General features: G+C 44.1%; 1 protein-coding gene across 2 annotated transcripts in view; it reads right to left on the bottom strand.

The window, feature by feature from the left end:
* Positions 1-14,729, bottom strand: part of KCNH1 (potassium voltage-gated channel subfamily H member 1) — a 381,430-nt gene that overhangs the window by 297,725 nt on the left and 68,976 nt on the right. Inside the window, exon 6 of one of the 2 annotated variants that reach the window (XM_043568866.1) lies at positions 6,658-7,050. In XM_043568866.1, coding sequence (XP_043424801.1) covers positions 6,658-7,050 — 393 coding nt within the window. Of the gene's footprint in view, positions 1-6,576; positions 7,051-14,729 lie in introns of both variants that reach the window. The other variant, XM_043568865.1, reaches the window with a different exon arrangement.

The following is a 14,729-nucleotide window of genomic DNA, read 5'->3' as shown; positions in this document are numbered from 1 at the left end:
AGAAGGAACAACCCTAAAGACGTACCAAGAAAAGCTGGTGGAGAATTAAAAGAGAAATAGAACTTGGAGTTGGCTAGAACAGAGCCTGGGGGAGAACAGTTAGAAAGCAGAGGGAAATGGAGCATGGCAGTAGTTGAGTCTATTTTGCTCCAAGGATCTCCATAGTCCTTTACGAGCTCTGAGCACAAGTTAGGAAGAAGACTGATTTTAAAAATAAATAAAAAATAAGAGGGAAAGATCTAGGCTGGATTCCCCTCATGGGTAAGATGGAGGAGACAACAACAACACGGGTAACATCACTGCCATCAGACCTTGGCCCCTGGCCACTGCTGTGAGCTGGCAAAAGAGAAACATGCCTATCAGCAGTACTTCGTGCCCATAACAAGACATGTACATGAAAACTATAGTGTGTCTGCTCCTGTCCTCTTTTGTTTTGCCAAAATTGGATGTACAAATAGCACAAAAATAAAAGAAATGCCAAGGAAAAGCATATGAAATGTGAGGCTAGTATAGCACATTTGCTTTCCTGTCCATCATAGTGTCAGACATAACAACTTGTGTTAAGTTAAACACTGTCAGTGTTTATCCAGGAGATACCACAGGCTGCTTAGACATGTCAGTCTGCCTGCCAGGGTCTCAGCTCCTGTCCACTCTCGGTGTCCAAGGGACCCACAGGAAGAGGAAATCCCAGGACAAAGCCTGCACTGATCAGGCTTGAATAACCAATGGTTTTCAGTATCTTTTTTAATTGCTCTTACTGAATAAATTATGGTACATCCACTCAACAAAATATTGCTCACCAATGAAAAGAAATGAGCTTTCAAGCCACGAAAAGACATGAAGAAACCTTACATACATATTACTAAGTGAAAGCAGAATACCATATGATTCCAACTATATGACATTCTTAAAAAGCAAAATTATGGAGACAGTAAAAAGGTCAGTGGTTGCCAGGGATTAGGGAGGAGGGCAGGATGAACAGGTGGAGCACAAAGATGTTTAGGGCAGTGAAACATTATGTATGATACATAATGATGGAGCCAGGTCAAACCCTTAGAATGTACTCTACACAGAATGAGTCCTAGAGTCAACTACGAACTTCAGCTAATAATAACGTATCAACATTGGCTATCACCAATGTCAACACTGATGCAAGATGGTGACAACAAGGGAAACTGTGGCCTCTGCATTTTTTGTTCCATTTTTCTATAAACCTAAAACTGCTCTGAAAAAGACTTGATTTTTTTTTAATTGCTACTACAAGCCATAGATATGGCTCTATTGCTGGGACTCTAGGAAAGGAAATCCCAGGTCATCTCATGACTTCCGGCTGACCTCACAGGAGTCACCTGTGTGAAAATTAAACTGGTGTCCATCCACCTAAATAAAAACCACAGGTTAGGGCTGACAACCACAAATTTACATGCTGAGCAACACATGGGGGTCCAATTTGCTGTCAGCATCAGTGAAAGCCTGAAAGAGCCAGGAACAGTGAACCTAGGGGAACTTAGAAAGGAGTCCATCTGCCAAGAAGAGAGAAGCAGGGCAGATGACCGACCGCTGGAGTCACTTGTGACCTTCACACTCACTGTCCAGCCCTGCACATGTGGACCAGCAACCTCCACTTAGGGTCGCCCATGCTGACCACTCAAACCTCTCACCTGTCCGTGGTGTAGGAGGGAAGCAGAAGTGGCCATGCTGGGGAATGATTCAGAAAGGGAGATTTGGGCACCGACATGCACAGCTTGGTTCACTCTGGCTCCAATTCTGTGATAAGGCAGCATGACCTGCCTGGGGAAAAGTGCAAGCCTAGAAGTCAGAGACTGAATGAAGCCCCATTTCACTACCTGGATGGCCTGGTCCTTTCCCCTCATCAGCAACACCAGGATAATAGGTGCCCTAGATCCATAAAGTTAAAGCTGGGATGGACCCAGCTTGCAGGTGACACAAACAGAGTCCAGGGAGAGTAAACGCTTGCACAAGTTTGCACAGCTGGGTAGCAGAGGGACTCCTGACTGACAAACTTCCTTCCTCCTAGTTCACTGCAGTTTGTGCATGGCCACAGGAGAGTTAGAATAAAGATAATCTGTGTGAAATGTTTTGGAAAGTTAAACACACTAGCTAAAGGGAAGCTGTTGTCCGTACTATTTATCTTTTCATTCCTCAGTCCTGTTCTGCTCTAAGGGGAACATCTCCTGTGAGAGAGGCTCTTGGCAAGGGTCAGCTGTGTCAGCGGCACCAGCTGGTGGTGCTGCCATCCCAAGTTACAGAGCCAGGGATGGAGGAAGCTCTTGGCCCCAGAACTGTGACCTGCGAGGTAGCCTGATTGGCTGCATTCTCCCCCTGTGCACTCCAATGGCAGTAGGCAATAAGGCTTCCTGGGGAAAGGGAATATGTTTTGTGAAGAATAATTCCGTCTCTAATCCATGAAGCATGCCAGGCCAGTAATCCGCTAAGCGCTTGAGAGAGACCCATTTGGCTTTTGCTTCAGCATACCCACTGAAGCGTCGGTTCACCCCATTTCCAGACCTTTTGTGCTCCCACCAGTTTAACTAATGTGCAAACATATTCCCAAACAGCCTCCAAAACAGATTATTACCAACAGACTGGACAATGACGCAAATGGAGGCCATCTCCATAAGTGAAACAAGTTGAGTCAAAAGGGATCATTTGTGTGGCTTAAATCATGGAGGTGGGCGACATCCACAGGACTGGATTCACAATGGCTGGCATTAGCAATTTAACCTGGTTCTTTCTTGACCCAAGCCTTGGGTGGGTCTAGTCCTTTCACTTCAAGAGCCCCCACCCCCCCACACACCCCAGTCCCCCCCACCCCCCACCCCCGACACGCACAGATGGTAAAGCCACCACCGCACATTCCTCTTCTTTGGTGGTCCCCACTGGGATACAGTTCCATTGGTATAATTAGGAAGACACCAGAGAGAATTCAGCTCCATGTATTTTTTATGAGAAATGCATCAGTATGTTTTTTTCTCCTCACACTCCCCCAAAGAAAGGGACTAGAGCAGAGGGAGTTGCAACCTTACATCAGCAACTCCACGATACAGTGAGTGCGAGAAGACAGCAGGCAGCGGATGGGAAACCACTGAGTCATTAATCAGAATTTTCTTATCCAGCCTAATCCAGGTTCAACAGTTGGGATACCTTTCATGCCCTCCCCGACCTCCTCTAAACCACCCCCCACACCACCGCCGCCCCGCAAACTTCCATTCCCACTAAATTAATGGCGTCTTTCAACAAAAGGCCTATGCCTGGGAAACCATGCTGGGTCTGTCCCTCAGAGAGTGCCTCAACTGCCCATCTCATCACCAACACAGTTGCTTTGCGGGGAATACAGATGTACCACTCCTCATATGCAGTGCCCAACTTCCCCACCACCACAACCAGGCCAAGGGGTGAGCCACAGACTTTGGAAGCTTCTTGGTCAGTTTGGACTCAACTATGTCCATCAACGTTTTGTTCCTATTTTATCCATTCTTTCACTATTAAGAATAGAAAAGAGTTGGGGCACCTGGGTGGCTCAGTCAGTTAAGTGTCTGACTTCAGCTCAGGTCATGATCTCACAGTTCGTGGGTTTGAGCCCTTCATCAGGCTCTGTGCTAACAGCTCAGAGCCTGCAGCCTGTTTCAGTCTCTGTCTCTGTGTCTCTCTGCCCCTCCCCCACCTGTGCTCTGTCTCTCTGTCTCTAAAATAAATAAACATGTAAAAAAATATATAAGAATATAGAGGAGTCAGAAGGAGACTCAATATTGCTGTAACCATATGATTTGCTGGATCCTCTTGAGTGAGTCATATTCTCCAAGTCTGTTCCCTTATTTGTGAGTTAAAAGGGTTGAACTGGATGACCTTCGTGGTCCTCCTGGGCTCTGAGTCCTCCTCCCATCCCACCTTCCTCCCACCCCCACTGCAAGTAGGAGGTCAAAGTGCTGGACTTCTTGTTTTTTTATCATCAGCTCCTAGAGGTAAAATGAACACAGGTGAGATTTTACAACTCCTCAAACTCACTTTGCAGCTAGTAGGGAACTCAAATACTCCACTGCACAGAGGCCATGCTTTCAGGCAGGAAAGGTAGCCATAGATAGGAAATATAGCTAGGAATAGATAGGAAAACTGTGATCCAGAGAAGCTAAATGTCTTGCACAAAGTCCAGCTTTTTTTTCTTTCTTTTTTTTTTTGAGAGAGAGAGAAAGAAAGAGAGCAGGGAGGGGCAGGGAGAGACAGGGAGAGAATCCCAAGCAGGCTCCGTGTGTGTGGAGCCCAAAGCGGAGCTTGAACTCACAAACCTCGAGATCATGGCCTGAACCGAAATCAGAAGTCAGATGCTTAACCACCAAGCCACCCAGGTGCCCCTGGAAAGTCCCAGCTGTCTTAACAGGTGATACCAAGAGGCCCAGGAGCCAAATCTTCAGTTTCCTAGTGCTGACTTCCCCCAGACCACAACGGATGTTATGAAAAGGCATTATTTCGGGTATCAGCCAAGGCTTGAAAAGAAATCACTAAATACAAAATCAAGTCTTTATGGAAGCAAATCATAGCTATAGCCCCTTAATCCTCATATTATTATTTATGACCAAGAGATGGTAGTGAGAGCTTTGATGCTAAACCCTTTCCAACTAGAAAGCTACGTGTAGCTGGTGTTTTTCTTACCAGCCAATCTACTTAGTGACTATGGAAATCAGAAACCATGTCAGGGGTACTCACGATTGATGGCAAAGGACTTCCAACCTGACATACAGAGCTTGAGGAGAAGCCCTGCTTTGCTAACCGACGAGGTAATCTTGACACATTTACAAATGTGTTTATGGCTCTGCCAATGTTTAACAAGAACCTGCAGAAGCCAAAGAACTGTTCTATTTATCTGCAATTTTTCAATGCTATTGCTCTAAATAGCAAATGGTTTATTTTTAAAACTCGAGAGGTTCTTTTTTTAAGTTAAATTTCATTTCCCATATGTGTAGGAGAAGCTCTTTTAGGCTGAAATCATTCAGTTATCTGAGCCAAAATGATAATACTTTCCTCACTAACATAAAATCTAGAAATGTGCTCACAGAGAAAAATATCATTCCCAACGTGTACTCAAATTCACACTGAAGAATCCCAACATTCACTTTAGGGACAATTTCATTCTTGTAAATGATCAGTCTCACTCATCCAATACAGCTACAAAATCCACACAAGCCACCCAGAGCATTAGTCATTGGGATTTCAAAGTACATTAAAACACACCACACAGATAAAAGCAGGGGTTGTTCTGGGTTTAGAGCATCTCAACATCAGTTCCTGGAGAGAGAAGTGGTAGGTAGCTGGGTTCTCAAAGAGAAAAGGGCTGGAGTCCTCACCCATTACTGACACTGATCTGAAGGCTGAGAGGTATCATTATGCCACCAGCAAGTCACAGAGTCACTGGCCAGGCCCTGTGGTCTTGGCAGGGAGCTGGCTGTTCCTTCCAATTATCTCAAGACTAGTCCCATTAGCTCTCTAGCCCAGAGAGTGAATCTTGCCTCAACTCAGTCTCCAGATGGCTTCCTGAATTACCCACCCAGGTAACACCCTAGCCAGACTGAGATTTCTAGGACCCTCTGTAATCTGAGGCAGTGAGGGCCCACTGCTACATGACGCTGAAGATTTACCAGACGAACTACTTGATCTTTAATGCATTTGGAGGATCAAGTAGGCAGCAGGAAAAAGAAAGAACAACTCCCATGTAACACTTAAGCTGGATAAGAATCTGCAATTTCCTTTGCGATGACATGATATCCTTGCTTTTTCAAAGGAGAAAATCACCTGAACCAGGCCAGTGGCCACTTCCTTGTGCAACTCGTCCCAGGCACCCATTCACTGTTTGAGCATGTCCTAATTCCAATACACTTAAAGAGCATTTTTCTCTTCATCCCCTCCATTGCCTGCAGGACTAACAATCCAAAGCAGTGTAATCCAGCAATAGCACTACTCCTCTTAGTCACAGGGCGAACTTGACTGTAGCCTGACTCCCTCGGCAAATGTATGCAAGGGAGAGTATGGACCGCTGAATTCCAGTGGTCATTGCCAAGTAACAAGTCATTCTTTTCCAACATTTACAAAAACAAAAAAAAAAAAAAAAAGCAAGCAAACCTGGGGGTTAAATAGCATCCCTGTTGCCAGAAGTTAATTAGTTATGCAACAGCCAAAGGTCAGCAGCAGATGATACAAAAATCCCCATAATTAGAATAATCAGTAAGTAGGCATTCAGCAATTGCATACCAAGTGAAAGATTCACCAATGCAGTGGCAATGCATGCCTGCTTCTGCACCCCCACCACCCCTGAGCCAGTGGCTTGCACTCCATGTAAAATAAGAAGGAAGCTTCTGGTCTCTTCCACATCCATTCATGGACATGCAGGGCCTCCAAACCTCCAAAGGACAAAAACAGCAGGCGAGGATATCTATCAAGCATGCTCCCTCTGTTCCAGACATTAGCCATGCTAGTTCCCACCCATGTAATTACTCTTCTGTTGACCACCCACATTTATTCAGCTTTCAAGACATGACAACAAGGTCTGAGATTTGAGGCATGTACCTGACTCTCTCTCCCCTCCAGGGGTGGTGGAATCTGATCAGCAAAACCAATCTTCCCTGGATCACCCATAAAGGCACTAACCTCATCCACGTTCTCAAAAGCGTTGATGACATCATATGGCAAACAGGACAGAAGGTCAATCACAAACCACGTCTTCAGGTAGTTCATGCGGATGAGTTTGGGGTCAGAAATCACCTCCCCAGCTGGTCCAACAAAAGTAGTATGAAAATTCAGCACAATGTCCACCAAAAAGATCACATCCACGATGCTATCCACAACCAGCCAGGCCACGTTGTTCTGCCTGGTTTTAAAGGAGACATTGTAAGGGACCAGGATAGCTGTGTAGAAGGTTAAGATCAAGATGATCCAATCCCACGTGGTCTTAAAAACACAGTAATGTAAGATGATGTGAGGGGGAGTCTTTGGTGCCTCTTGCTTGTACTGGGGAAGGATGTCTGAGCCCAGCTGTAGAACCTGTACAGAAAAACATGATCAAGAGAGAACTAAGTTAGGATTTCATTGCAAGCATCTGACCAATCAGCATCTGTCACTATTAAATGCTCATGACACTCCAGATGGATCATTAGGAGCAAAAACAGGTACTAGAGAGGGTGCCTGGGTGGCTCAGTCAGTTGAGTCTCCAACTCTTGATTTCGGCTCAGGTCATGACTTTGCAGTTCGTGAAACCAAGTCCCACATCTGGCTCTGCACTGGGCATGGAGCCTGCTTAAGATTCTCTCTCTCCCTCTTCCTCTGCCCCTTCCCTACTCACACTTTCTCTCTTAAAAAAAGGGGGGAGGGGTACTAGAGGAGTATGAGAGAATGGAAGTGAACATTATAATATAATCATGAGGAAACAATGAAAATCTATTATTTGGCTTCCTGTGAGCCAAGCATTGTACTAAGTACCTCACATACATTTATTATCTCACTTAATTCTAAACACAACCCTGTATTGTTGGCTAATTATTATTCCAATGCAACAAGTCAGAAACTGAGGCTGAAGAGGATTAAGCAACTTTACTCAACAAATATTCACCGTTCTGTGCCAGGAACTGTCCTAGATGCTGGATGTACAGCAATGAAGGAAACAGTGTGATGCCTGCTCTCGTGGAGCTTGGACTAGTAGACAAATCAAGATAACTTCAAATTGTGATAAGAGCTAACTAAGAGGAAGGGGTAGGGACATGGTGACTGGATAGAATATGACATAAAGAGCAGGGGAGGAACAGCATTTGAACTGAAACTCTTAATGACAACCAGAAACCATCTATTCAAACTTGCATGAAAAACTATCTGAGGCAGAGATAATAACTAGCAAATAACCCCGGGGGGGCAAGCTTGATGTTTTCAGGCAAAAAGGGAAGTCTGGCATGACCAAAGCCAACTGGACGATGGGAAAGGGATGCCAGATGAGTTCAGAGGGGGAGCGGAAACCAGACCACACAGGACCTAGTGGGCCATGAGGAGGGACTGGACTTCATTCCCAGTATGTCTGAGTGGAACTGGAGAGGTTTAACAAAAGAACATTAATCTGGTGCGTGTTTTTAAAAGATCACCCTGGCTACTATGTAGATAATGAATTGAGGCAGAGGATTAGAGCAAAGAACAGACTCAGGGGACTTGTTATAACAGCCTGGGAAAGAGATGAGTAGTAGTCTGATTTTTATATTTTTTACATAAAACCAGCTGATGACGTGCTTATGGTCAGAAAGGAAAGGAAAGGGAGCAGTGAAAAGTACCACTACTCTGTCCCAAAACCCAGCATGGTGGCTGGCCCAGAGTAGGCAGGCACTACAGGATGGTTTTTAAGTGGATGACTGAACTTCAAGGTCATACAGCTAGCAAAAGCTGGAACCAAGCCCCAGACTAGGTCTAGCTGGATTAGAAACACATGCTGTTTCACATCAAGGTTACATTTCCCTAAATAATAGGCTTTTGCAGAAGCAGACTCAGTGAAGGATGAAGTCCAGAGAAGCTCAGCTCCAAGAAAGTATCACAGATGGGTTTCACACTCAGTAGCCAGCTTTCAGAGGCCAGGCCAAGCTGGAAGGGACCCTCACCCCCTACCCCCAGCTGCTCCTCTGTGCCACTTACAGGTTCTTATAAATCTCTAGGTGAAACTTCCTCTTGTGTCATGAGAACTTGTTTTTTCCCCTAGAGGATAAAGAGCCCTTAGTGAATATAAAATAATCTGAATATCCTTGTCTCCTCTATGGTTGGCTCCAGGCCTTAAAAGGCAAGTGAATGAAAGCCAGAAATCTATAGAGTGCCCAGTGTACATCTTTGGGTACGGGAACTGTTTCCACCCCTCCCCCCGATGCACATAGCCCTTCTAGGCTTGGGATTTTAACTTCTCTTCCCATGGAAAGGAATTTATACAAGTGTGGTTAAGGAAGCTTGAGCCCTGAAACCGCAAGGCAGGAAAAGAGAGAGACCTATAAGAATAAAGCAAATAAAAATAAATTGTAAGGGACTTCCACTTCCAGAAAGATAAAGTAGACACACTTGTTCTACTCCTCCTCTAAGTACAGCTAAACATCTTGGACATTACGTTTAACACAAATTTAAGACTCTGAAAGAGAAAAAAGCAAAAAACTGCCTAGGCATAACAGAGATGTGTTCTCTGGGTTTTCTTTGTGCCTCATGTATTCCCAGACTTAAAGCTAAAGAAGCCAAGAACCTGGAAAGACCAATGGATGCAGACAAAAAAACGTTCCAACAAAAGCTCACTCTCTATAGTGACAAGAATGGGAAAGGGGCAGCCTCCCGAGACAGAAAATTGTTAGATAATAACCACTCTACCGTAGGCAAGTAGCACAGTAAAGTGGGTGGCCCCATAACTACCCAGGCCAGCAAAGGCTACTAGGAAGCTAGATTTCCCCCATCTCAAGGCTGTAATGAAGCACTCAACGTCCTCCTTTTTCTCCTCCTCCCTATGGGGCGAGTGCTGGAAAAGGCCCAGTAGGGAGCCTGGATTTCCATGTCCACCAGCAGTAATGAAGCCACCTCTGCCCACAAGACAGGGAGGTATCAGTGTAAGTTCAATGGGCAACAGAATTCTCACCCCGACCCAGAGATAACAAGCAGCACCCCTAGGTGTCAATAGAGGCTGGGTTAAAAACCTAAACTTCTACTCCAACCTGGTAGAAATGAGGGGATACCTCCCCCTTCTTCTGCCATACTCAGGTCAAAGGAAGCCACCTAAAACAAAAGGCTTAAATAAGAGCCAGAGTTCCAAACATAAAATTTCCAAAATGCCCATTTCCACCAAAAATCGCTTGTTATGCCAAGAAATAGGTAAATATCAAATGAGTGAAAAATAACCAATAGGTGCCAACATCAAGATGACAGAGATGTCAGAAATATCTGATGAATATTTTTAAACAGCCATCCTAAAAATGCTTGGACAGGCAATTACAAATATGCTGGAAACAAATGAAAAAAAAAAATAGAAAGTGTCAGAAATAGCAAAAAAGTAGAAAGTCTCAGCAAAGAAAGAGAAGATATAAAGACGAACCAAATATCAATCTTAGAACCAAAAATGCAATAACCAATGTAAACATTTCAGTAGATACGTTCAACAGCAAAATGGAGGGGAAAGAGGAAACAATCAGTGAAACTTGAAGAGGAAACAATAGAAATTACCCAATCTGAACAACAGAGACAGAAAAGTGTCTTACATAATGATAAAAGGGTCAATTCATAAGGACATAGCAAACACTGGTAGAACTGAAAGGGGAAACAGTCCAGTCCACACACTTCTCTCACAATCTTTGATAGAACAACCAGACAGAAAATTAGCAAGGATATAGCATAACCCAACAACATCATCAACCAACAGAATTTAGTCGATATTTATAAAACACTCCACCCACCAAGAGCAGAATGCTCTTTTAGGAGAATGAAAAGACACACTATGACCTAGAGAAGATTTTTTGCAAACCACATACCCCACAAAGAAATAGTATCTAGAATATATAATTTATAATGTATAATCCCAAAACTCAACAATAAAAAAAACAAACAATCCAATCAGAAAATGAGGAAAAGGCATGAAGGGACATTTCCTCCAAGAGCATATACAGGTGGCAGACAAGCCCATGAAAAGATGTGCCATCTGGGAAATGCAAATTAATATAATGATAAGCTATCAATACTCACCTATGAGAATGGCTGAACTAGAAAAGAGTGACAACACCAAAGGCTGGTGAGAATGCAGATAAACTGGAGCACTCATATACTGTCAGTGTCAATAACAAATGGTACAATCACTCCAGGAAAGAATTCTGCAGTTAAACAACCAAATATGCAACTGCCGTATGACCCAGCAATTACAATCCTGGGCATTTATCCCATTAAAATGAAAACTTACGCTCACACAAAAACCTGTACACGAATATTTACAGAGCATTATTCCTAATGGCTAAAAACTGGAAAGAACCCAGATGTCCTTCAACAGATAAATGGTTAGGTACACCACAGTACATCCACACTACAGAAAATACTCAGCAATATAAGGGTACAAACTATTGATACATGCAGTGAGCGGGACTGAAAAAAACAATCCCCAAAGATAAGGTACTACATGATTCCATTCACACAAGATCCTTGAAAGGACAAAATTATACCAAGAGAGAACAAATTAATGGTTGCCACGGGCTTACGGAGGGCGTGAAGGCAGAAAGGAAGTGAGTGTGGCTACACAAAAGCAACACAAGGCTTTCTTGTGGCAGTGGAATATTCTGTATCTTGACTGTACCAATGTCAGTATCTTGGCTGTGATATTGTTCTATAGTTTTGCAGGAAGCTGCCATCCAGGGAAACTGAGGTAGAGCCCATGGGATCTCTATGTATTATTTCTTCCATGTGGAAGCTATAGTTATCTCAAAATCAGAAGTTTAATTTTACAAAGTCAATGAATATAGATGAATTACAAGCATTGTAAAGAAGAGGTCCTGGGCATTCAGCTAAGGGAAAGGCAGGGGAAAAGTAGGTGACTTAATTAGTGGTTTATTGTATTGTTTGCAAAATACAGTCTGGGTGATAAGACTATTGAGCAAGAACTTAAAGGAATCCACAAGTAAGCAGCCACCTGCTGACGGTACAGCAAAGTTGCCTGGAGCTCCAGGATTCTTGGTAACAAGCCCTCAGGAGGAAATGCCTTTTTAGAGAAAAATGGCTGTTCCTGTGACACTTTAATATAATCCATAATTATTTCTAAGTGGATTCCCAAGCTTTCCGGGACACTATGAAGCCCTGCTTGAATGAGGCCTGAGTCAACAGTGTCTTCATACCTCCCCCGAACTGCCAGGTTGACCGCAGATTCTGCCCCCCACTTCTATTCCTACATCATGTGTTCAAAGGGGATTGACTGAGGTGTGAAGCTAGACGTGGAGGGTTGTTGGGGACTCGAATTCAGTTTCTCCCTTCCATCTCTGAGATGTAGCCTTTCACACTGAAACCATGGGGTAACTGCATTCTGGGAGTAGACTCAGATGTTAGGATATTTGATCAGAATAAATGTGACACTCTTTTCCAAATCTTTATGCTAAAGGCTACAAATGATTCCCAGAAGGTCAAGCTTTTGTAGTTTGGTGAGCCTATATATTTTACTCTCATGTTAACTCTTTAGCAATTACCTATAGAAAATGGAAGGTGGAGGGGCGCCTGGGTGGCTCAGTCGGTTAAGCGTCCAACACTTGATTTCTACTCAGGTCATGATCTCACTGCTGAGATCGAGCCCCACATCAGGCTCCATGCTGACAGCATGGAGCCTGCTTGGAATTCTCTCTCCCTCTCCCTTTGCCCCTCCACCACTTGCACATGCACACATACATGCTCTCTCTCAAAAAAAAGAAAAAAAGAAAACAGAAGGTGGAAATATCCATGAAGCAACTTTTTCATGATAACCAATATTCTTAAGAAAAGTTTCCTGATCAAAAGAATATTTTGCATCCATTTAACTATCTGACTCCAACAGTGTTTTCAGCGTCCAGTGACAAAGGACTAATTATGCATGTTGATCAGAAAGATTCCTGTGAGACTGGCCTACCTCCCCCCTCAGAAGTGTGTGTGGAAATGGATTCAGACCAGGCACCACTCTGATGAGCTCCAGGACTGTCATCCTCAGGAGAAAAAGCTTTCTCAGTCATTCAGAATATCATTATCTGGGAAAGGGTTAGTGTCCTCCCAAGGGAGGAAGTCTTCGAGTTCAGATTCAAAAGAGATGGGATGCCCACCTTGTGTCCAGCCATAAGAGGCTTGCCTTATGTTAGATGTGACACTTCCAGAGCTTTGCAGAGGAACAGCTTCCCCAGACGTGAAGACACAATGACCTGGTGAGGCGGTCCCAGGGACCACAGCAGCCAGTCATCTTCCCCACCTCTTTTCTGCATTTGTCAGCATGAACACGAGCTTCTAGTTTCTTTCATTTGATTCGTTTCGTACAGAAGCTTCCAAAGGCAGAGGTCTGGAAGCCCCTTCAAAATGCACTTCCAAGAGCGGGCTTGTGTCTGTCCTATCTGCCCAATCAGACCAGGAGTCCCCCAAATGCAGATACTACTTCACCAAGTGTCACACTCTCCCTGTCCCTCCTCCCCCTACAGCACCCAGTCCCAGGCTCTGCCCACCGGAAAGGCTCATTACAGGCCATTACTGACGATGCCAAAGAATGCTCATCTCAAACACTGATTCTGGAGTTAAGGCTTTTCCCTAGATGAAGAAGAGGTACATCTGTCTGGCTGTCACATTTCTCTAGTGCTTTTACTTCCAAAATCCTCTACTGGATTTTTGAATCCCCGTAATCACCCTGTGAGAGGGTTCTACAGATGGGAAAACAGAGGCTCAGAGAGACAAAGTGACTCACCCTGAGTCATACCAGGGCTGAGTAAGCAGAGAGCTACGAGCGCAAGCCAGGCTGCCAACTCTGAGCCTTCAAGTGTGTTCACTAATCTGTTTGTACAATCTGAAATACCCTTCACGGCACAGTGACATACGTCATCACATCTCACACAACCTCCTGAGAGGGGAAGGCCGGTGTTTTTCTTATTTTACAAATTGGGAAAATAGGCCCAGAAGGCAAAAGGGCTTGCTCACAATCATACTGCAGATGACCAAGCCCAGTTTCCTAATTCAATGCTTTTCTTCTGTTGTAGGACCCTTGAAAACTACAGCTTTTCCACAAGGCCTCTGCATGATGGCACACGTCACCCTGTCATCTTATGAACCCAGCTTCTGGTCGAAAGCAACATCCCCCAGTGTAGACCTTCTCTAGGCCTTCCCAGTTAAAGTCCCAAACCAGCCACACTGGCCAGAGCCTATCTCCCTGAAGACCATATGCCATGGTCGCCAAGCCACACCTAGCTAGATTAAGAAAGAAGCGGGACCAAGCCACCTCATCCGGAAACCCTCTGTGTCAAAAGATGGTCACCACACAAAGTGATTCCTACTGAAGTAGATTAGAAATTAGAGCATCTCAAATGCTGCCCTCTGCTATGCCTCACTCCCAGCTCATGTTTTTCCCTTGTGAATGAAGGAAAAAATCAGGGAAGTCAATCTTCGCTTCATTACTGATGAGCCTCAGGCAAAGCGAGGTCCCCATGCCTCAGTTTCCTCTACTGAAAAATGAAGCTAATACCACTTATTCCAGATAGATACTGTGAAGGTCAAGCAAAAATAGAGATATAGATATGGGTGCATGTATGAATTTTTCTTGTAAATAGGTAAGCAGTATCCAAACACTAGTATTTTTGTACAAATAAAGGAAAAGATTGCTTCAGGATCTTTTCATGTGTCTGTTGGTTACCTGCATGTCTTCTTTGGAAAAATGTCTATCATGTCCTCTGCCCATTTTTAATGGGATTATTTGTGGGAGTTTTTGGTGTTGACTTATATAACTTCTTTATATGTTTTGGATATTAACTCCTTATTGGATAGATCATTTGCAAATATCTTCTCCCATTCAGGAGATCCTGGGTGAAAATCAGGAAGACTCCAGCAATCAGCTCATGGAGTACATCCTGTTTGCCTAACGGCCTTGGCTTCCTCAAAGATCATGGACCAAGAATGACAGAACTAAAATGGCCTTGTAAGAAAGGAAGACTGACAAAATACATTTATTTGGGGGGGAAAAAGGCAAAATAAAATGGCCT

This window comes from Prionailurus bengalensis, chromosome E4, assembly GCF_016509475.1.
Source record: "Prionailurus bengalensis isolate Pbe53 chromosome E4, Fcat_Pben_1.1_paternal_pri, whole genome shotgun sequence".
NCBI lineage: Eukaryota > Metazoa > Chordata > Mammalia > Carnivora > Felidae > Prionailurus > Prionailurus bengalensis.
Note: the sequence above shows the minus strand (reverse complement) of the source record. Positions and strands in the feature narration are given on the sequence as shown.